The sequence below is a fragment of the Mustela erminea genome, chromosome 1 (genome assembly GCF_009829155.1).
Source record: "Mustela erminea isolate mMusErm1 chromosome 1, mMusErm1.Pri, whole genome shotgun sequence".
Taxonomy (NCBI): domain Eukaryota; kingdom Metazoa; phylum Chordata; class Mammalia; order Carnivora; family Mustelidae; genus Mustela; species Mustela erminea.
This window is the reverse complement of record NC_045614.1, coordinates 172082145-172106457: the sequence shown is the minus strand read 5'-3', so window position 1 is coordinate 172106457 and position 24313 is coordinate 172082145. Positions and strand designations below refer to the sequence as shown.

General features: G+C 37.4%; 1 protein-coding gene across 1 annotated transcript in view; it reads right to left on the bottom strand.

Moving 5' to 3' along the window:
- Positions 1-9444: 9444 nt before the first annotated feature.
- TOMM70 (translocase of outer mitochondrial membrane 70) overlaps positions 9445-24313 on the bottom strand; it is a 32782-nt gene continuing 17913 nt past the window's right edge. Inside the window, exons 5-12 of the mRNA XM_032350940.1 lie at positions 22282-22430; positions 20329-20536; positions 18017-18151; positions 16978-17085; positions 15982-16098; positions 12807-12904; positions 12139-12261; positions 9445-9895 (exon numbers count right to left, since the gene is read on the bottom strand). Coding sequence (XP_032206831.1) covers positions 9742-9895; positions 12139-12261; positions 12807-12904; positions 15982-16098; positions 16978-17085; positions 18017-18151; positions 20329-20536; positions 22282-22430 — 1092 coding nt within the window. The 3' untranslated portion in view covers positions 9445-9741. The remainder of the gene's footprint in view (positions 9896-12138; positions 12262-12806; positions 12905-15981; positions 16099-16977; positions 17086-18016; positions 18152-20328; positions 20537-22281; positions 22431-24313) is intronic.

The following is a 24313-nucleotide window of genomic DNA, read 5'->3' as shown; positions in this document are numbered from 1 at the left end:
TTTTTTTACCCCATTTCTTAAAGGAGTCATTTCTGCTCACTGGTCCATTCTTGTCTTTCAGTTACTTTTCAGAGCCTGGTAGCCAGAGATTGCCTTTACCATTCCAATGACACTTCTTCAGCAAAGATTACTTATAATCTATTTGTAGACCTGTCCGTTTGACCTCTTTGAAACCTAACACCGTCATTGTGACCTTGGTCTTACTGTGTGTGGTTAGTGGTCTAACAACTTTTCATTGCCAACTTGTTTGTTCTTTAGATGTTGATATTTCCCATTATTTTTAGCCCTTTTTATTTTCTCCTGAAGTAATCTCATCTATAATTAATCTTTTTAAAAATAAATATTTTATTTTTTTATTCATGAGAGACAGGGGCAGAGGGAGAAGCAGGCTCCCCACTGAGCAGGGAGCCTGATACAGGACTCAGTCCAGGGCCCTGGGGTCATAACCTGAGCCGAAGGCAGACACCTAACCAACTGATCCACCCAGGTGCCCTGAAATCGCAAATATATGCTGATAGTATACTATTGGCATCTCCTCACCAGTTAAAATAAAAACAACAGTTTCATCTTGCTGGACTCTTTTAATTTGGGTGGCTTATTTCCAGCTCATACTCATAATGTGTCTTCACTTTGGTTTTATTTTTAAATTCTGGTGGTTTCCCCCATTTTCTAGCAAGAATCTTTACCTAAATCTGTTTATCCCTCAAGTTCTAGCAGAATTCACTACTGTTGTATGTTTTTCCATCCCACATTGTATTGAGCTTTATTGCACCAATTTTGTCATCTTAGTTTTGGAGCTCCTCAAAGCCTTTATGTTTATCTTTTTATGGCTAGTCCTCATTGTGATGGGTGCTCAGTAAAAACATGTTAAATTGGAGTGACTTTATTCCTACAGATTGCACTAATATATGTACAAGTTTTCTGGCTAAATGACTTCTACATTTTCTGGAATCTTTTCTTTACCCTAAGGGATTCTAATTGGGTAAGATCTGGGACATGATGTAGCTTTGCATAATTTAGAGCCGGATAGGACAATTATTTACTTAAGATCACACAGTGAAAAGCATTGTTAGAACTTAGGTCACTTCATGCTGAGGCCAGTTACACTTTTCCCTGCACCATGCTATTGTCCAAGATAGATATTATAATTGGTGAAGGATAAAGCTTGAGATGAATTAAAGGTAAAAACATGTACAGATAGGTAGTCATTTCTTGGTGAGTCTCTAAGTTTCTGTCTTGTGAACAGAGGCATTGATAGCTTTTCTTCCAGAGTGTCCTTTCAAAAAAGTTTGTATAGTGAATGGTTTAGGAAGGTAGAGAATGTCTCTTTCTGGAGAATAGGACAGGTTTGTTCGTAAACCAGTGTAAGAAAAATGTTTCCCCCAAAGTCAGACATATTTGCTTGCAGTCAGCTCATTAAGATTCTTTCTTAAGCTCTGAGTTTTTCATCTGTGACACTATCCCACTGCCTGTGCAGCATCCATCTAGATTACTTCAGGTCATCTCCATAGTATTTGGGGTACAAGGGAAGCAAAGCAAACATGAAGCTCATGTTGCTTGCCATTCTTAAGTAATTAAGTCCATTGTCTCTGACCTAGGATCTCAAGTCTTTTGCCATCATTCGTGAAACTAATTTATAAGAATGGCAAATTGTTTGCAAGAATGGTAAAATCTTAGATCCTTCACAGTTCTTGATATAAAGCAGACATGCTGAAATAAAATTGGGTACAAGATGTTTAATGTAGCAGTTCATTTATAATTTCGATGATGGGGATATCTCTGCGGAGAACTCATCTGTTCTCTCTAGTCCCCTTTGCTTTAAACTTTCCATCCTCCAAAATGATGCCCAGGAGTACATTTTAGTCATGGTCTTCTTCCTCCACATTTGCTCCATGAGCTTTCTCTGCTGAGCCCTCCCATGGCCTCTAGGACAACCCTTGCACAGAGTCCTGTTTTCTTCTAGTGCCAACAAAAGAACTGGAAAAATTAAGCTGTCTGAGCTCTCAAAGGCAGTAGTCATGTTGTTCCTTAACCTATTCCCACTTTTAACTCCCTCCCTTCCTTTTGTTGGGGCTAGGCACCACGATTTCTGTCCCAGTGATCAGCAGGATCTTGAATGAACTCTAGCATGAAGACCATCTAGAATGGTCTAAGAATAATAGCTTTCAATGCCCCTCCCCAATAGAATTTGTGCACTGTCACCTTAAAATAAACCAGAACATAGTTATTTTCATATCACCTGTTTTTTTTTAATACTTTTTAAAATGTTTGGAAATAGTGTCTTCCTTTTGATGTTTCTTCTATGTACTGGCAGTGACATCTCAACTTTTTCTTTACTATTATATTAGTTTCAGATGTGCAATATAGTGATTCAACAGTTTTTTTAAAAAACTTATTTATTTATTTGACAGACAGAAATCACAAGCAGGCAGAGAGGCAGGCAGAGAGAGGAGGAAGCAGGCTTCCTGCTGGGCAGAGAGCCCGATGCGGGGCTTTATCCCAGGACCCCGAGATCATAACCTGAGCCGAAGGCAGAGGCTTAACCCACTAAGCCACCCAGGCATCCCGTGATTCAACAATTTTATACATTTGTCAGACCTCATCAAGCTAAGTGTAGTCTTAATCCCTTTTATTTCACTCATCCAATACCCAGCTCCCCTCTGGAAATCATTAATTTTTGTTTTGTTTTGTTTAACTCTTATCTCTTTTCCTTAAATTCCACATATGAGAAATCATGCTATTTGTGTTTCTAATTTCACGTAGGCTTGTATCCTCTAGGTCTATTCATATTGTTGCAAATAGCAAGATCTCATTTTTTATGGCTGAGTAATATTCCATTCTGTGGAATTACATATATACATGTACATACACATATATATACTGCATCTTTTTAAAAAAAATCTTTTAGTTTCAGTATCAGCATACAGTGTTACTTTCAGGTGTAAATATAGTGATTCAACAATTCTGTACATTATTCAGTGCTCATCATGGTAAGTGTACTCTTAATCCTCTTCATCTATTTTACCCATCTCTTCCCACCCCCCAGTTCCCACCTTCCCTTTGGTAACTATTTCTCTATAGTTAGGGTCAGCTTTTGGGTCTCTTTTTTCTTTGTTGTTTCTTAAATTCTTAATGAGTGCAACCTTACGGTATTTGTCCTTTTCTAACTTCTTTCATTTAGCATTATAGCCTCTAGATGTATCCATGTTGTTACAAAAGGTATGCTTTCATTTTTTATAGCTCAGTAATATTCCACTATATATATACACATTTTCTTTATTCATTTATCTTGAATAAATTATGCTTCCATAATTTGGCTATTATAAATAATGCTTCAATAAGCATAGAGATGTATATATTTTTTCAAATTAGTTTTTGTATTCTTTGGTAAATATCCAGGAGTGGAATTACTGGATCATATGGTAATTCTAATTTTTTGAGAAAACTCCATACTGTTTTCCACAGTGGCTACACCCAGTTTCCCAACAGGGCAGGATGACTTTTTCCCCCCAACATCTTTGCCAAAACTTTTTATTTCCTTTTTTTGATTTTAGCCATTCTGACAAGTACGAGGTGTGGTTTTGACTTGCATTTTCCTGATTAGTAAGGTTGAGCATCTTTTCACGAGTCTGTTGGCTATCTGTATGTTGTCTTTGGAAAAATGTCTGTTTGGGTCCTTTGAGTATTTTTATTATTTTTTTTTTAATTTTTTATTTTTTATAAACATATATTTTTATCCCCAGGGGTACAGGTCTGTGAATCGCCAGGTTTGCACACTTCACAGCACTCACCAAAGCACATACCCTCCCCTATGTCCATAATCCCACCCCTCTTCTCCCAACCCCCCTCCCCCCAGCAACCCTCAGTTTGTTTTGTGAGATTAAGAGTCACTTATGGTTTGTCTCCCTCCTAATTCCATCTTGTTTCATTTATTCTTCTCCTACCCACTTAAGCCCCCATGTTGCATCTCCACTTCCTCATATCAGGGAGATCATATGATAGTTGTCTTTCTCCGCTTGACTTATTTTGCTAAGCATGATACGCTCTAGTTCCATCCACGTTGTCGCAAATGGAAAGATTTCATTTCTTTTGATGGCTGCATAGTATTCCATTGTATATATATACCACATCTTCTTGATCCATTCATCTGTTGATGGACATCTAGGTTCTTTCCATAGTTTGGCTGTTGTGGACATTGCTGCTATAAACATTTGGGTGCACGTGCCCCTTCGGATCACTACGTTTGTATCTTTAGGGTAAATACCCAGTAGTGCAATTGCTGGGTCATAGGGCAGTTCTATTTTCAACATTTTGAGGAACCTCCATGCTGTTTTCCAGAGCGGTTGTACCAGCTTGCATTCCCACCAACAGTGTAGGAGGGTTCCCCTTTCTCCGCATCCTCGCCAGCATCTGTCATTTCCTGACTTGTTGATTTTAACCATTCTGACTGGTGTGAGGTGATATCTCATTGTGGTTTTGATTTGTATTTCCCTGATGCCGAGTGATATGGAGCACTTTTTCATGTGTCTGTTGACCATCTGGATGTCTTTGCAGAAATGTCTGTTCATGTCCTCTGCCCATTTCTTTTTTTTTTAAGATTTTATTTATTTGACAGAAATCACAAGTAGACGGAGAGGCAGTCAGAGAGAGAGAGAGAGAGGGAAACAGGCTCCCTGCTGAGCAGAGAGCCTGATGCGGGACTCGATCCCAGGACCCTGAGATCATGACCTGAGCCGAAGGCAGCGGCTTAACCCACTGAGCCACCCAGGCGCCCCATCCTCTGCCCATTTCTTGATTGGATTATTTGTTCTTTGGGTGTTGAGTTTGCTAAGTTCTTTATAGATTTTGGACACTAGTCCTTTATCTGATATGTCATTTGCAAATATCTTCTCCCATTCTGTCAGTTGTCTTTTGGTTTTATTAACTGTTTCCTCTGCTGTGCAAAAGCTTTTGATCTTGATAAAATCCCAATAGTTCATTTTTGCCCTTGCTTCCCTTGCCTTTGGCGATGTTCCTAGGAAGATGTTGCTGCAGTGAAAAAGCTTATTTTGATGTAGTCCCAATAGTTTAATTTTGCCTTGGTCTCCCTTGACTGAAGAGACAGATCTGGAAAAATGTGATAGCTGATGTCCAATAAATTACTGCCTGTTTTCTTCTGTGAGTTCTTTGGTTTCAGGTCTCATCTTTAATCCATTTTGAGTTTCTTTTTGTGTATGGTATTAGAAAGTGGCCTAGTTTCATTCTTTTGCATGTAGATGTCCAGTTTCCTCAGCACCATTTATTGAAGAGACTGTTTTTCCCATGTTGTATGCTCTTGACTCCATTGTAACTGAAATGGCTGTGTAAGGGTGAATTTGGTTCTGGTTTCTGGTTTCTAGTCTGTTCCATTGATCTATTTGACTTTTTGTGCCAGTACTGTCTTGTTTTAATGACTGCAGCTGTATAGTATAATTTGAAGTCTGGGATTGTGATACATCTCCAATTTTGTTATGATTGCTGTAGCTGTTCAGTCTTTTTGGGTTCTATACAAATTTTACAATTATTCTACTTTTGTGAAAAACGTTGGTATTTTGATAGGCATTGCATTTAATCTGTAGATTGCCCTGGGTAGTATGCACATTTTAACAAGATTGGTTCTTCCATTCCATGAGGATGGAATATTTGTGCCATTTTGTTTCCTTCATCGTTTTATAGTTTTCAGAGCAGATGTCTCTCACCTGCTTGGTTAAGGTTAATCCTATTTTATTCTCTTTGATCCAACTGTAAATGAGGTTGTTTTTTAATTTATCTTTCTGCTACTTAATTTAGTGTATACAACATTTCTGTATGTTGACTCTGTATCCCAGTTTTATCAAATTCATTTATCAGTTCTAGTCATTTTTCAGAGGAGTCTGGGTGGGGTTTTTTGTATATAGGATTGTGCCATCCACAAAAAGTCTAAATTTTACTTTTCAATTTGGATGTTTCTTCTTTTTCTTATTGCTGTGGCTAGGCCTCCTATAACGTGCTGGACACACAAGAGTGTTGAGTGGATATCCTTGTCTTGTTTATCTTAGAGGAAAAGCTATGAATTCTTCATCATTTGAGTATGTTAGCTGTAGTTTTTTTTTTCTTTTTTAAGATTTTATTTATTTGACAGAGAGTGATCACAAGTAGACAGGCAGGCAGAGAGAGAGAGAGGGAAGCAGGCTCCCCGCTGAGCAGAGAGCCCGATGCGGGCCTTGATCCCAGGACCCTGAGATCATGACCTGAGCCGAAGGCAGCGGCTTAACCCACTGAGCCACCCAGGCGCCCTGTAGTTTTTTTTTTCATAAATTGCTTTTATTATGTTGAGGTATGCTCCATCTAAACTTGTTGTTGAGAATTTTTGTCATGAATGGATGTTGTACTTTGTCACATACTTCTTCTGCATCTATTGAGATGATATCATTTTTATCTTTCCTCTTATTAATGTGATATATTGATTTGCAAATTTTGGGCCACCCTGTCTCCACAGAATAAATCCTGATTGGGGTGGATGATTTTTTAAAATGTATTATATGATTTGGTGTTAATATTTTGTTAAGGAATTTTGTATCTATATTCATCAGAAATATTGGCGTGTCAACTTTTGCCACATACGTGAAAAGCAGCCTTTTGGTCTGGTTGAGTATACCATGATCACTTTTACATCACAAATGCCCCAACACTGTAGCCTAGGTATACATTCATTGCCTAAATCACTTTTAGTCAAAATTTAAGAGCCCGGGAAGACATGCTGTATGTACTTTGAGATACTCAGAAGAATTCCTTTTTTTTTTTTTTTTTAAGATTTTATTTATTTGACACAGAGAGAGCACAAGCAGGCAGAGAGGCAGGCAGAGAGAAGGAAGCAGGCTCCCCGCTGAGCAGAGAGACTGATGCGGGGCTCAATCCCAGGACCCTGGGATCATGACCTGAGCCGAAGGCAAAGGCTTTAACCCTCTGAGCCACCCAGGTGCCTCATAACTTAAATAATTTTATACTCAAAAGTTTCCCGGTTTTGTTAACTATATGGTTTTCCTGCCTGTAAATAGCCTTAAGATGATGACAGCTGAGATATACCGGGACAGTTTAAACTACAATTTTGAGTTTCCAGAGGACTGGTATTCTATCTGAATTGTTTTAAAACCAAAACAGCTGCTTGTTGTTTTGAAACATAGCCTTTATTTAGACCTCAATTAATAAAGGGTAGATAACTTAAGGCATCCCTTCTGAAAGACTACAGAGTGGTTGCAAGCTGTGCTCAAAACTCAATGGTGAAAACAGTTTGAAGATCACTTTAGTCACAAGGCTCAGGTCTGGTTCACAAACTTCTGGGCTGCCATGCCAAGTATAGGTAGGAATAAAGGAAGCTGGCTCTGCTAGCTTTTTTTTTTTCCCCCCTGTGACATGTTGAGATTTTTAAAAAAATTAACATATAATTTATTATTTGCCCCAGGTTTATAGGTCTGTTGCACACTTCACAGCACTCACCACAGCACATACCCTCCCCAATGTCCATAACCCAGTCACCCTATCCCTCCCCTCCCAGCCCCCAGCAACCCTCAGTTTGTATCTCAAGTAAGAGTCTCTGATGGTTTGTCTCCCTCCCCATCTGCTAGCTCTCAGCAGCTCTCTTTGTTTCACCTAAGGAAAAATGTTCTCTAATCATACCAAAAACTTACTTTGCTTCATATACTAACACCTATTTTCAGTTAGTTTGAGCCCACAGAGAATGATTATGGTTTTATTCTATACTATGATAAATGAATAAACTACCTTTTATTTAAAGAACAGATAGAAAAGCTTGAATGTAATATTTATTTGGTGAATTTACATGTGAGGTCATTTACAAAAGAAAAGATACAGACAGATGTAGCTTTCAGTGCAGTTTCAAATATTTTTCAGAACGAGCAATAGTCCATGAGGATTTGGAATGATAGTATTGAATGGCACATGCTTCAGTTTCCTTCGTGTGTTTTTCTTCTACCCCACCCCAAAGGGTAGGAAGGGAGAACAGTTGAAGAAAATACCAGTGTTAATGTAAATACAGCCATGCAAATAAAAACTTTCAAGTCAGAGGTTATTCGGAGATGTAGAACATTTCTGTATCCAGGAGTTGTGATAGCTGGTACATAATTTAAGAACTAAAATACAGAGTTCTCAAACTCTTCTGTTATCCAAGCCATCTTAAATTATGTTAAATTGTCCCCACTAGGGGCCTCCAAACTCTGACTCTGGAAGGGGTAATTTTATAGTTTCTAAGAAGATAGCATTTATAGACAAAATCTTTTTGACTTCACTGGGATATAGTACCCTCTTACAGAGGGGTAAAATGCTCCTTTACTCCCAAAAATGTAAACTTTAATTAGATTTCATTTCCTGAAATGTTAACTGAAGGCGTGCTTGCTCTTTTACTATACTCAAACTTACCTAAATAAACCTCTTCCAACCCCAAATAATCTCAAAACAAGAGAGATCTTAAGAACACAACCTTTTTCCCACCAGAAAAATCCCGCATATAAACAAAAGGATGGTCTATAAGTGACAACTTGAAAAACAAACAAAACCCAAAGTGATTTCTAAGTAAAAAGGTAAAGTAAGAAAAAAAAAATCTGTCAGTATTCCTAAGTAAAGATCTGGACATGGGCAGTCAGGCCCTAGAGATCAAGGTTAGCTTAAACTGTAAAGCATTCCACACTTCCTCAGCACCTTTGAAAATACTGGTTTAATATTCTTTAAGGACATGTAGCCATAGTTAAAGCACTAAACTTATTACCTCAGGAATACTATGCTTCTGGCTCCATGACTTACATCCTTGTGGAACCTTTAATCACATTTTCTTCACTATAAATTTTAAGCTAATATACACTCTCACACATCACACTTCATCTTTATACACACAACCAACCTGAATTTTCTTTCAAAAATACACTATTAAATAGTGTACTTAATACAGAAAATAGCCACAGGCAGTTTACAAACCCATTCCTGTTTCAGCTTACCTCTTGTCTGGGTCACTCTCCTATTAATTTTCAGTCTTCCAGCATATATACCAGAGTATATTGCTTCTGTGTGATTTACTATTTGAAAGCCAGCTACTTTAAGAACAATGTGCATTATCCATTGGAGTTGCATGGGTTCAAAAGGATTAAGTTGCCACTGATTCTAACCTTTTGTAGAATCAGACATTGTGCATGCTGACAGTGGTTTAAACGGTCTGCTTTGCTGCCTTCAAAATAAAAATCCCCATTTAAGTTTTGTTTTCTAAAAGAAAAACTAAAAAGGATTAATTGAAACCAAAAGAAAACTATTTTACAGCACTTACTTTGTTAATTTAAAAACCAACATGCTGTAAAATACACACACACACACACACACACACACACACACAATCATCCAGAACATAACCCCCAACCTCCAAAAAAAAAAAAAAAAGTCACATCAACAAATCAAAGTTTTTATTTGCATGGCCAATTATCATCTGTACTCTTTGCAACTTTAATATCCCTTTAACATGTTCTAAGCTTTTGTTGTACAGGGAATAAAGCTGCAACACTGCAAACTTCCTTCCACAGCCACTCCCACAACACCTAAACATGAAACATGTAACAAATGACAATAGCACAAACAGAAATACTAAGTTCCACCATTCAACACAGTTCATGACAGTGTCTTTAGGGTTCAGTTGAAAAGGGAGTAAACTTCTAAAAAGAGGGTCATTCTCCTTTCCCCCTGATTTTATAACGTTGGTGGTTTTAATCCGTATTTCTTTGCAACTTCTGTCTGGGCATGGGCAGCATCACAGAGTGAGTACAGATGAGCCATCTCCATTTCTGATTTGGCCAGGTTAATAGCTTTGTTGAACATATCAATGGCTTTCTCCATGTTTCCTCTAAAAGAACAATTTTAAATGTTTCACATCCAACAAGCATTTCACAGAATACAATGAAGTTTCTGACCACCCAGTTTCATGATTCTAAAAAAATGGTTCTGTGTAAGAAACAAAATAGTGCCTAGCACATAGGAAGCAATGAATATCAGCTACTATTACAAATACTATGTACTTATATTATACCTTTTGTATTTATATTATACCTTTTGTAGTATTTGTTTACAGATAAGAACAGTGAGACTAGAGAAATTAACTTATTTGAAATTACGATTTTGTCTGGTTCCTAAATTCTATGTTTCTATACTATACAGGCTCCTTTAGAAAGCAGTGACGTAACTTCAGAGAACATTAATGGTATTCAGGGGCCTTCACTCTGTGAACTCCTCTTCTTTCCCCGCATCTTTTACCACCAGACTCCCACCTATGCACCTCCACTCCAGTTACACAGGATCCCCCCAGGCCCCTGGCTCTCCTACCTACACATAATACTGAGATGATTTACAGCATCTCTGCCTGACTCTAATCAAATCCTCACTGTTCTAAGGCCCAGTTCGAATACAATATCCTTATGAAAAATATCCTCCCCTTCCGTCCCGTCTTCCCATAGACATACTATCATTCTGTGCAAGTCAGATGAATACATATTCATATTCTTAACTACATCCTTAATAGGCACTTCTCAATTTTCCAGAACCCATTACAATGCCTGGTAATTAGTATCTGTTTTTTGAGTAAATGGATGAATATGCTTGGTCAAAAAAAATGTAATTTACCTCCTACAGTCTAGATGTGATTAGGCTTTACATACTTGCCAAGAATCAAGAACTATTTTAATTTGTCTTACCCATGTATATGTGAATATATGCTTTTAATCTTACAATAAATAAACTCTTAAGAAATACAACAGACTTCGGGAGTGACTGTAGTTAACCTCCTACCACAACATCTGCCTATATTAAAGACTTGTTTTTTAAAATAGAACTTTCAGAGTTCATGTTTGCTTATTAGGTAGACAGTAGACTGGCTAAATCCTAGTTTAATGGGCAATCTGATTCATTTATTTACATTCATTTACTTACCTGTAAGGTAGGATTTAGAATGGATTCCTTAAAGTATAATTAATATACCAAGAAAACCCATCAAAATGTGTATCAGGGGGTCTTAACCCAGGCTCTACAAATAACTCTATAGCCTTCCTCAAAAAAGATTAAGAACCAGTATCCCATCCTTTCCTAGTGCAAGAATATTCACGTTAACAAACTGGCAAATAAATAATATTTACATCTAATTTTCACAAATTTCACCAGCCTATATCTATTCTGCCCACTAAAAAGAGAGGACCCAGGAGGGGCTGAATGACAGGGAGTTAAGATAATCCCTGTCAATTCCTATGAGATCAGTTAATTTGATATTAGTGATATATAGGAGCTAATATCCTATCCATACTACTGGATCATTATGTAACCCTGTTAACCAGTTTGGGCGTCAGTTTCTACACTCTTTAGTTAAAATGAAGATCATACACTCCCTACCTTTATAAGGACTGGGATAAAGATCATCTGAAATAAAATTTGGAAAAACATCCAAGCAAGCTTCAGTACCTGGCCTAGAGTGGATACTCAAATGGACAGCAATGCCACTATTCAGGTGTATATGACACTAAATTCTATGGCATAAACAGCTGTCACCTGTTAATGGTGGTCCCCAAATGCAACGCTGGAAAAATATTTTCACAAAACAAGAAGTTATGAACAGTAAGAGTTGCAAAAAGTCTTATCTAGCTCCCTGATTTTTAAGAAAACTCATGGGCTCAGGGATGATGTATTAACATGTCCAGTTACTTGGCTGGTTGCTTATTTGAGGCAGGATCTAGATCTTCCTGTATTCTGGGAGGAACCCTTATGCTGCACTGCACTGCCTAAGCACACTCAGGTATTTTTTCCTCCAACAGAAATAATATAGGTGAAAAGAGGGAAGAACACGTAAGAGATATTAAAGAAAGATCAAATTTTCCTTTCTAATGCATATGCTTGACTTAACAAAACTTTTTAAGTGTAACTTTTACAGGAAAAGAATGAAAGAAGGCAAATCAAAGTTACATAGTTTAGAGGGACGCTTCCTTCAAAAGTCATGACATTAAGAATTTAATGGATATTGATAATAACCTATTTGTAATGAGAAGAATAAAGATAAATATCTATGGAGCTGACTTAAATTTCTTTACAACAAGGTACAGAAGTTACCTTTGCACTTCAATAGTTCCCATGGTTTCATATGCAAAATCACATTTATTGTCAATTTCAATAGCCTTGCTGATAAGCTCCAAACCTCTATCCAGATCTTGCTTCCACTGAAGCTGAAGTAAACTGCAAATGCAACAAGGCAGTCAGATGTATAGGAATATAAGCACGTGGCTCCATTTCTGCCTTCAATGAATTTACAAGGAAAAACAATCTAAAACAGTATATAATCAGCATTAATTTTTCCCCTCAATTTTATATTGGTTTTATAGTCCAAATTCCTTATTATAAAAAAAAGTGTCCAAAGGTCTAGACTCTTATTACTAACTTACCTTGCAAAGCTGCTTTACTTTTTCTACAGTTTTTTAAAATGATAAGTACATAAGTACTGGAAAAATTTATTTTGATATAGGTAACATTTGACAGGATGTTCAGAACTGAAATCTTTAGAGTGAAAACAGTGTATTTACCAACTGCTATGTAAGAATGAAACATAAAATTTTAAAAATTAACAATGAAGCATCTATATATAGCATTAAGAAATTTGTCAGTTAACTCACTGATACTATCAGTCCCCCCACTTCCCTTCTTAATGACCAGAAGATATCCATATTACATGCAGGATACACAGTTTCTTACAGAAACAAAGAGGTCTACAAAAACATACATACCCTTTATGAACATATGTTGTGGCATTATCTGGCTCCAAATCAATACATTTATCATACATATCATCAGCTTTACCAAACTGCTGTTGATCTGTTAATGCCTATGTGAGGAGATAACTTAAGTTATATTAAGGTAACCGTCAGCCAAAGCAATTAAAAGTATATTGTTCACTAATTAAAATTTACTTAACTTATCCATTCATTACCCACTTAAATGTTACATCTTTATTTAACAAAGCACTGTTGTAAATATGAACTCTTACCTGTTCTTTCTTTTTGTCAAGTGGGTATATACAACAGCAGATAATCTCGTACAGTGAATACCAGAGAAAGTCCCACTTTTAGTGCCAATTCCAGTTCTAATATCAGTTTCCCACAGGTACACTCAAGTCACTTATTCATAATTTAAGGACTTATTTTTAAAGACAGTCCTCAGTTGGAAGAATAAATTCAGTTATGTGGTAACTATTATCAGTCATTCCTTATGTTAATAAAAAGAGGTGCATGGGTGACTCAGTCATGAAGCACCTGCCTTTGGCTCAGGTCATGATTCCAGTGGCGTGGGAGAGCCCCATTTCCGGGCTCCCTGCTCAGTTGGGGAACCTGCCTCTCCTTTTTCAGCTTCCCTGTGCTTGTGTTCCCTTTCTTGCTATCTCTATCAGAAATAAATTAAATCTTTAAAAAACAAAAAGTTGCTAAAAGAAAAAAAAAAGCAGCTACAGTCAACTACTTTAGGGCAAATCCCATGGTAGAAATGAAACGCTTGCTTTTAGGGATACCAGTTCACACTGAACCTAACTTTGAGACTTGGCCTGCATCTAAGCTCAAACTTGAGAGTTAAAAAAAGGTTACATTATATCTAACTGTTTATATATAATGTAACATATATGTTATTTCATGAAGTAAAAATCACAAGGGGAAAGGACAGAAATTTTAGACTAGTAACATTAGTGCTGATAAGAAGATAGCTCAATAAGCCATAGCTATTCTGAAGGCAACATAGTGACAGGGAAAAATGCAATTAGAAAAGCTCCCAGGGCGCCTGCGTGGCTCAGTCATTAAGCGTCTGCCTTCGGCTCAGGTCATGATCCCAGAGTCCTGGAATCCAGTCCCGCATCAAGTTCCTTGCTCAGCAGGAAGCCAGCCTGCTTCTCCCTCTCACTCCCCTTACTTGTGTTCCCTCTCTGTCAAAAAAATAAAATCTTGGGGCGCCTGGATGGCTCAGTGGGTTAAGCCGCTGCTTTTGGCTCAGGTCATGATCTCAGGGTCCTGGGATCGAGCCCCGCATCGGGCTCTCTGCTCAGCGGGAAGCCTGCTTCCCTCTCTCTCTCTCTGCCTGCCTCTCCATCTACTTGTGATTTCTCTCTGTCAAGTGAATAAATAAAATCTTTAAAAAATAAATAAATAAAATAAATTAAAAAAGAAATAAAATCTTAAAAAAAATGCATATAAGAAATTAAAAACAACTTTCAGAAAGGTTTAGAGGTAGGAATCTATCACAGACGGTCATTTTTATTTTATTTTATTTTTTTTTTTAAAGATTTTATTTATTTATTTGACAGACAGAGATTACAAGTAGGCAGAGAGGCAAGCAGAGAGAGAGAGAGAGAGAGGGAAGCAGGCTTCCTGCGGAGCAGGGAGCCCGATGCGGGGCTCGATCCCAGGACCCTGAGATCATGACCCGAGCCGAAGGCAGCAGCCCAAACCACTGAGCCACCCAGGCACCCCATTATTTTATTTTTAATTAAAAAAATTTTTTAAAAGATTTTGTCAGAAAGAGAGAGTAGGAGTGGCAGGCAGAAGGAGAAGCAGGCTCCCCACAGAGCAAGAAGCCCAATGCAGGACTTGATCCCAGGACCCTGAGATTATGACCTGAACTGAAGGCAGATGCTTAACCAACTGAGCCACCCGGGTGTCCCATGGTCATTTTAAGATTTTATTTATTTATTTGACAGATCACAAGTAGGCAGAGAGGCAGGCAGAGAGAGAGGAGGAAGCAGGCTCCCCACTGAGCAGAGCCCAATGCGGGGCTCGATCCCAGGACTCTGAGATCATGACCTGAGCTGAAGGCAGAGGCTTTAACCCACTGAGCCACCCAGGCGCCCCTCCCATGGTCATTTTTAAACGTTTCCTATTTCTGTGATGTTTGGGGTAGCAGAAAAACACTTCTTTGGAATAAAAAAGTGTAAGAGAAGATATTACACAGCATACTGAGATATCTGGTTTATGAATATATCAAAAGCAACTTCCAACGTAAAGACTAAGAGAAAACATTCTGAGATGATTTACTTACAGAAGAAAGTCTAACTGCGGCTATAAGAAGCTAAACATTTTCATTCAAATGGATGACTTAAAATTAGTAAGTTTTCAAAGACTTCAGACTACAATTAAAAGGTGAAAATAACTTAAGTGTACATTCTCCTTTCCATACCTTCAATCTTAAAGCAATGAAAGGTTTCAGATTTGGCAAACTACAGAGGAATTAAAATGAGCTGTTCAGCCTATCTAGCCATTTAAAAGGACAGTGATCTAAATAAGAAGAAAAGCCTTTTCATCACATTCTTCCTACCAACTGCACAGAGTAAATTTTCCTCAGGTAATTAACTTTTGCTAATCCAATCCAAATGAACACTTGAGGGAAATACTCAACTTGAGCTTCCCCATGTTGAGTTTAGGGCCAGGGTTCTCAAACTGGAGTCACTCTAAGATGATTCAAGACTGTTTTGGAGCCAGGAGAATCATAACAGGAACAAAGCCATTCATGTTCACAGAGGCTGCAACCAGGGAAGAACTGTTTTCTAATTTCCATACTGAAATTCAGCATATAAATGCAGTTCTTTAAAAAGACTGGAAACTGGGAGCTCCGCTGGCTCATTCAGTGAAGCACACAACTCTTGAATTTTGGGTTTTGAGTTCGAGCCCCATGTTGGGTACAGAGATTACCTCAAAATGAAATCTTTAAGGGGCACCTGCATGGCTCAGATGGCTAAGCTTCACTCTTGACTTTAGCTCTGGGTTGTGAGATCAAGCCCTGAATCAGGCTCTTCTGGGCATACAGCCTGCTTGAGATGCTCTCCCCTGCCTTCTCCCTCTGCTCCTCCCCCACCTCTAAAAAATTAAATTTTGGAAACAAACAAAAAAAGCCAACTGAAAAAAAAATAGGAAAAATCACATTTACCTGAGCATATAGTGCATAGCCTTCAGCACACCTTGGAAATTTCTTTATGACCTCTTCGAAACCTTTCATAGCTGCTTGGATTTGTGAAGAATTGTTTCCCGTATATGCCTGGCGATACTGTTTAAAACAATCAAAACAGGCCTGTCAAATCAAGAACTCAAAAACGTGTGGAATTTAACATATTACGAAAGTCACACAAAATCACATAAATATTTCCAGAAAAGCAGGTGATTTGCTAACCTAATTTGCTGCATCTAAAAGGGTTCCAAGGAAATATCTCCGGAGCAGGGATCCATAGGCTATGTACAACTATGACTTCATTGCCATTATACAATTTCAAGATGTTCAATAATCTAGAAGAAGGCATACTAACTTGTAAGAAGTTAACTTTGCATATAAATGGGGGAGTTTTAAATCTAATATAATTTATTACACCTTACCAAAGTTACTATTAAGCTTCATCTAATAACATTTTTCATCCACAATTTAAATGTGCTTGTGACCAATTTCTTTAAAAAGTCTTTTAGGATTCAGGCTATAGGGTTAACTGGAATATCTCATTTCACTAAAAATGAACTTATTTTAGTTGATTTTCAGCTTTGTGTTTCTAAATATTAACAATGTGAGATAGAGAGCAGTTATTTGGTACGATTTAAGAGTATTTCCTCAAATGCTTTTGGTTTTTTTTTGTGCTAGCTTATGGAAAAACAAAAAACAAAAAACAAACAAACCAGGAAGAACAGTGCTGTTTAGGGGAGCATGAAATCAGGGAGAAACATCTTATCAAGATGAACTCAAATAAAACATCCAGAGGAATACAGGAGCAATACCTCAATTAGCAAATACACTTCTATTTCCCAAAACACATTTTTCCCTTGTAGTCATCCTCTGGGGGGAAAAAGAGATGATGGTTTTGTGGACAGTGAGATACTTTTTTTGTTAACAATGGGAAATAAAAATGATGTTTAGGAAAATACAATATAAAGTAGAACCTACCAATGCAAAACATTTCTGAGCTTGTGCCAGAGCTGACTCAGGTCTTAATCTAATACATTCATCAAAATCTGCGACTGCTTCTTCAACTTGATCAAGCAGTATTTTCAGCTAAGAAAAACAAAACACACACACACACACACAACAAATATACACAATGCAAAATAATAGGCACACCAGTTGAGTACGGTGTCTCTTAATCATGGTTTAGCATCATGCTATGCATGTAGTAGTTATTCAGTGTAGAATTACTTTCTAGAAACAGTGAACTAGAAAATCCTATCATTTATTTATAAAAAAGATTTTATTTATTTATCTGACAGAGAAGAGAGATGGTGAGAGAGGGAATACAAGCAGGGGGAGTGGGAGAGGGAGAAGCAGCCTTCCTGCTAAGCAGGAAACCCGATGTGGGGCTTGATCCCAGGACCCTGGGATCACGACCTGAGTCAAAGGCAGCTGCTTTTCTGTTATTATATGGATAGCCTATACATTCCACCCTAATACATTTCAAGAAACCATCCATGTTAAACAGGTAATAAAGCCATGTGTTTCCCAGGTGAGGCTGAAACTGAGAATGGTTTTCATTACTACATATCCTTACTAAAAATCAAATATGCATATTATAAAACTCCATTCAGAAGAGATTTTTTGGTACTATTGGTATAGTCCAGGACAAAATCTCCTTACAGCAAGAAGCCCACAGAAATTCCCTGTTGATTCTAGCATTAACTCAAATGTTCAGTAAATTTTTCAGTGTCACTGAAAACCTAAGAGCCAGAAATACCTGAAAACCAAACTTGAACTGGCAGGCCAATATCTGTAGGCTTCTCTCTCTCTCTCTCTTTTTTTAAATAAGCAAATACCAAAATTCAAAGGACAAATATTTAAGATAGGACTAAATAAATGCCAACCCAAACTATAACACTATACTTTGTTCACAGCAATCAGAAACGATACAAGGAAACTTGTGACAACATTCTCAAAAATGGTATCGTATTCCTCAATCCAAAGGTCAGAACTCCTGATAAGAAAATTAATTTACCTGTCCTCGGTGGTGATAAACATCTGCATTTTGAGGATCAATGTCAGCAGCCATGTTAAAATCCTGAGTAGACAGCAAAGGCTGCTGCTGTTGCATGTACATGCTGCCTCTTTTGATAAGAGCATTTGCTCGAAGCTACATAACCAAAATGAGAGGTTTGTCATTACTAGAATTTAGTCTTTTAAAAACAGCCTTTTTTGAAGTCTAATTCACACATCAAAAGCTCATCCTTTAAAAGCGTACAAGTGTCATTTTTAATATATTCACAGAGCTGTGTAGCCATCAGACTAATTCCAAACATTTCCATCACCCCCAAAAGAACCTCATACACATTAGCAGTCATTCCCCCCCATTTCCTTCCTAATCTTCAGCCCCTGGAAACCAATCTACTTCCTATTTCTACAGATTTGTATGTTCTGAACATTCACATAATAAATGGAATTGTACATTATGTGGCCTTTCTGTGTCTAGCTTCCTTCATTTAACATAAGGTTTTCAAGGTTCATCTATGTTATAGCGTGTGTCAATACGTCATTTTTCTCTATGGCTGAGTAATATTCCACTGTAAAGACAGACCACAATTTATCTGTTCATTGGCTGATGAACATCTGAGTTGCTTCCACCTTTTGGCTATTACGAATAATACTGCTATGAACATTTATGTACAAGTTTTTGTGTTGATATATATATTCATCTCACTTGGGTATATACTTTAGAGGGGGAACTGCTGGGTCATATGGTAACTCAATATATTTAAATTTCTGAGGCACTCCCAAACTGATTTCCAGAGGGACTTTACCATTTTACATTTCTACCAGCAATGTGTAAGAGTTCCAATTTTTCCATATCCTCACTAATACTCTTTTAACTGTCCATCTTTATGATTATAGCCATCTTGGTGGGTATAAAGTGATACCTCATTGCAATTTTGGTTTTCATTTCCCTATGGCAAGTGATCCTGAACAGCTTTTCATATTCTTATTGACCATTTATATATTCTTTGGAGAAAGTCTGTTCAGATCTTTGACCTATTTTTAAATTGGGTTCTACTGTTGAGTTCTGTATATATCCTGGATAAAAGCACCTTACTGGATATATGATTTGGGAATATCATCTCCCATTCTGTGGAGTATGTTTTCTCTTCGTTCATGGTGTCTTTTGAATTACAAATGTTTTTAGTTTTGATGATTTTTGTATTGTTCCTATATCTAAGGAATCATTTCCTAATCCAAGGTAAGGAAGATTTCCTCCTAAGTTTTCTTCCAAGAGTTTTATAGTTTGAACTCTTACATTTAGGTCTCTCATCCATTTTGAGTTAATTTTTGTACAGGGCATATGATAGTTATCATTACTACTTGCCATTAAAACAATTAAGTCATGGTCATGAAGGCAAAAAATAGGTTTCTTCTCCAAAAAAATGTTTTGAGACAAAGTAAATTTTCTTTCAATGAAACAAATAAGAATACCCCCATAATTATAACAAAACCAGAAGATATTTGTAATCACTAGGAAATAAAATGCAAAGTCATATTACTAAGGTATCTTCAACTTGAAAACCTCAATTTGAAAGGAACTTCTAACAAATACTTAGTTGTAATGCCTTTTGTTTATAAGAGGTTAAGATAGTTTATTAAATACTTAGGCCTTGAAAACAACTTTTACAATCCACAACATACATGAATGATTCATTTTGAGGTGAAAACAAACAACAGAGATGTTAACAAACTAGTAAGTGAATTTAGTTAACTGGTAGCTGAGCTCTGTCTTATTAAAACACTGAGTAGAAGGCTCATATAATTCAACAGATCCCCTTAAATCTTAATTATGAATATAATTATATACACATAAAAAGCTGTTCCAACCACACAACTATAGAAATTTTTGATCTACTTTAGTATATCTCTCTGTATCATATTTTTAGAACCCATTTTTAAATTCCTGTAACATAAAACCTTTCAGATTAAATGTGCTTTGTTAAATGCATTTTACAATCTTGTATGGCCTATAACATTAATATATCACCCTTACTCCTATCTAAATATAGTCTAATACAGTAGGCAGTGGTTATAAAAGGAAGCTGAGTTACCAGATGCCATAGAAAAAAGAAAAAAATTCCTTTTCTGGTTAAAGATAACTATCACTGATATTTACATTTCAGTTTCACTGTATCAAATCATCATTAGGTGTAGCTGCTTCCAAAATAAAAACAGCCTTTTGGGGAATGGCAACGTCAATGTGAAAAATTTAGCAGTACATGCTAAAGCCACGCTTTTTAGTTAATTCTTTTCACACACACACATTTTAAAAGGTACCTTCACATTAGCTTCTTTCAAACTGATGACTTTATCTAAATCTGGTTTGGCTGCATTGGCATTGCCAATAAGCAGGTAGAAGGTAGCTCGTAGTAATAATGCTTCTGCCATGTATTTGCCTTGAGCATCTATTTCTTTTGAGCATTCACTTATTATTTTATCATAGTTTTCTTCTTCCATATACTGTTTGGCCCTTAAATATCCAGAACTGGAAAAAAAAAATGAACATAGGAAATTATTTAATAAGAAAGGATCAAATGCTGAAACTTGCCACACTTAGCATTTCTAGAGTTAAGCAACTGCCCACAACCCCTTAGTCCAGTGTAGGACTGGAATGGGGCAGTGGGGAGAGGGATAACAGATCAGGCTTCCTGACAGGGACTGGGATTTTTCTTGATGTCTTGGGAAGTTTAAAAAAAGGGTTAACAGCAGAATGAATAGCAGAAACCTAGGGTTACCGCCTAGGCTTCAGCATTTATGTATGTTAAAAGATGAACTAATGACTGACTGATCTGCAACTTGCACAAGGATCTGGTCTTATTCACCTTCAAACATATGGCACACTGATGTCACTCAACAGTTATTTTATGACCAACAGAAAGACAAGAGAAATAAGAGATAATTAAGCTTAGGTCACAGAAGCCAAGCTAAGAGACATGACCCAATCTGTGCTTGGTAAAGAAAACTCTGTTGTGGAAAACGCACTGTAAAAGAGCAAGACGGGAGGCAGAGAATTATCTGAAGGGCTCTCATCCAGAAGCTGTGTTGTTTCACCTAAATAAACAGACCCAGAATGAAGAGATGGAAATATCAAAGAAGGAAATTTAAAGGAAGAGTCTTCTATTAAGTAGGACATTTAATAAACTACACACTTTCTTACTTTTTAAAATACATGATTATTCTTCTAACGTCATTATTCTTCTAAGATGATAACATTTATTGAGGATGCTTGTAGAAGGATTTTTTTTATTTTTAATGTGAAAAGGAAATTTATACTAACTAACCTCTATGGGGTCTTATAAATGTAAGGTTCCATAAGTTAAGAGTGTATTTTCTCATTTCATTTGTTATATACATCCTAAGTAGAGAAAACTGGCAAGCAATTTAAGCTTTATCAGTCAAAATCTTATAAGCTCTCTTAATTTATCTTAATTAATAATTACATTCTAATATTCCCCGCATTTTAACTTCATTGTAGTTTTTCTAGCAAGGACTATTCCCTAGCCTGAAGAGGAAATTATTGGCATTGCCTTAAACATTTACTTCTCAACTACAATTTTCTGAAAAGACTGTGTATCAACTAACTAAAGTTTGAATATCTTGGTACAATTATGCATAGTATCTTTCCTTAAAAGGTGGCCAACAATGGTTGAAAATTAGGAGACAAAAATCAAAAGCAATGTTTCCTCAAACTTTCCAATATGCTATAGATGTAGAACTCTGTTTTGCTACGGAACAATATTCCCATTTTTCTAGAACTCATTAAAAACTGCCATATTAGTAGTAATATTGTACCTTCTCTTAGAAAGGAGAGCCACAGCTTTACCACCAAAACACAATACTGATAAATATAAATGGACAAGCATACTGATAAATATAAATGGACAAGCAGACTATGTGACTTACATACCACATCACATCACTTGACCTCCAGTTGTAAACACAGCATCTTGTACTTTGGTTTCTATTCTCTATAGAAGCAAACCCAAGAAGCCCAAAGAATGGCTAGGCAAGCAGAAAACAAAGAAAAAACTCTGAAGGAAGTCACTCTTCAGGGCACTCCTAAGCTCCTCATAGTTTATAATATCCCCTGCACTAAAGCATCTGGATTCTGAGCTACATGACAATTTTCAAGTTAGTGCCCTTGTTCCAATACAGTCAACCACTTGACTCACTGGGGATCCTCTTGAGAATATCATGTAGGAATATAGATACAATGCTTGATATACTTACTTTTCTTTAACTTCTGAGGCCTCTCCTTCTTTGTCTTTATCTTCATCAGACTTCTCTCCTTTAAGCATGGGCTGAGAAATAATATCATCTGTGAAGGAACTGAAGTAAGATTTGATAAACTGTGGAGATGGCATCAGAGGCTCACGATTCTGAAATAAAATCATGTTTAAATATATTAAAATGAGAAAACACTGACCATAGAAGCAGGTACATTTGTGCAACACTGAAAATGACTGCTGTAAAAACTGGAATCTCATTCTCAGGTAACTGAAGAATATTAGGGTCCAAACCACAGGACAAGAGACAGTGGAATAGGAAAAGTTACCCATCCCAAGCAGATTTGAAACGATATCCCTCTGGGACTCTTGGGTGGTGCAGTTGGCTAGGCATTCAACTTTTGTTTTCGGCTCAGGTTATATAATCTCAGGGTCATGAGATCGAGCCCCATGTTAGGCTCTGAGTGGAGCGTGGAGTCTGCTTAAGACTATCTCTCCTTCTCCCTCTGCCCTACACACACACACACACACACACACAGACACACACACACACACATTCTCTCTCTCTCTCTCACACACAGTCTCAAATAAATAAATATATAATGACACTTCGTCTTTTGAAAGATGTAAAGTATCAAGAACCCCCTAGGACTACTCACTAAAAGTTAAAAAGGTGAAATGTGTAACACAGGAGGCACATAACTGTTGAGTTAAAAATTACCTCCTTCTAGTGCACCTGGCTGGCTCAGTCAGTAGAGTGTGCAACTCTTGGTCTTGGGTTATAAGTTTGAGTCCCATAGTGGGTGCAGAGATTGCTTAAAAATGAAATCTTAAAATGATCTCTCTCTGGGGGCACCTGGGTGGCTCAGTGGGTTGAGGCTCTGCCTTCGGCTCAGGTCATGATCCCAGGGTCCTGGGATCGAGCCCCACATCGGGCTTTCTGCTCTGCAGGTAGCCTGCTTCCTCCTCTCTCTCTGCCTGCCTCTCTGCCTACTTGTGATCTCTGTCAGATAAATAAAGAAAAAATCTTTAAAAAAAAAAAAAATGATCTCTCTCTGGTCTCTGTCCTAGAAGATCAGCATCTTTTTTTTTTTTTTTTTTTTAAAGATTTTATTTATTTATCGGGGTGGGGGGAGAGTGAGCACAGGCAGACAGAATGGCAGGCAGAGGCAGAGGGAGAAGCAGGCTCCCCGCTGAGCAAGGAGCCCGATGTGGGACTCGATCCCAGGACGCTGGGATGATGACCTGAGTCGAAGGCAGCTGCTTAACCTACTGAGCCACCCAGGCGTCCCAAGATCAGCATCTTAATTAACCATTCAAGACCACATCTTACACAGGTGCTGTTAAGTCTATTTACCACAGGCGCTGTCCTCCAATTGTGCTGTGTCTCCATTACAGTAAATGCCATCAAAAGTCTGAATGAAATCTCATTTCTATTTTTTTTAATTTCTCTTTAAGTTGATGGCTCATTTTTAAAAATTAACATACATTATTTGTTTCAGGGGTACAGGTCTGTGAATCATCAGTCTTAAACTAATTCATAGCACTCACCATAGCACATACCCTCCCCAGTGTCCACCAGCCAGTCACCCTGTCCCTACCCCGCAACCCCGTCTAGCAACCCTCAGTTTGTTTCATGAGATTAAGAGTCTCTTATGGTTTGTCTCCCTCCCCAGTCCCATCTTGTTTCATTTTTTCCTTGCTTCCCCCCAACGACCCTCCACCCTGCCTCTCAAATTCCTCATATCAGAGAGATCATATGATAATTGTCTTTCTCTGACTGACTTATTTTGCTTAGCATAATACCCTCTTGTTTCATCCAGGTTGTTGCAAAGGGCAAGATTTGGGTTTTCTGATGGCTGCATAGTATTCCATTATGTGTGTGTGTATATATATACACACACACACACCACATCTTCTTTATCCATTCATCTGTTAATGGACATCTAGGCTCTTTCCATAGTTTGGCTACTGTGGACATTGCTGCTATAAACATTTGGGTGCACGTGCCCCTTCAGATTTCTACATTTTATCTT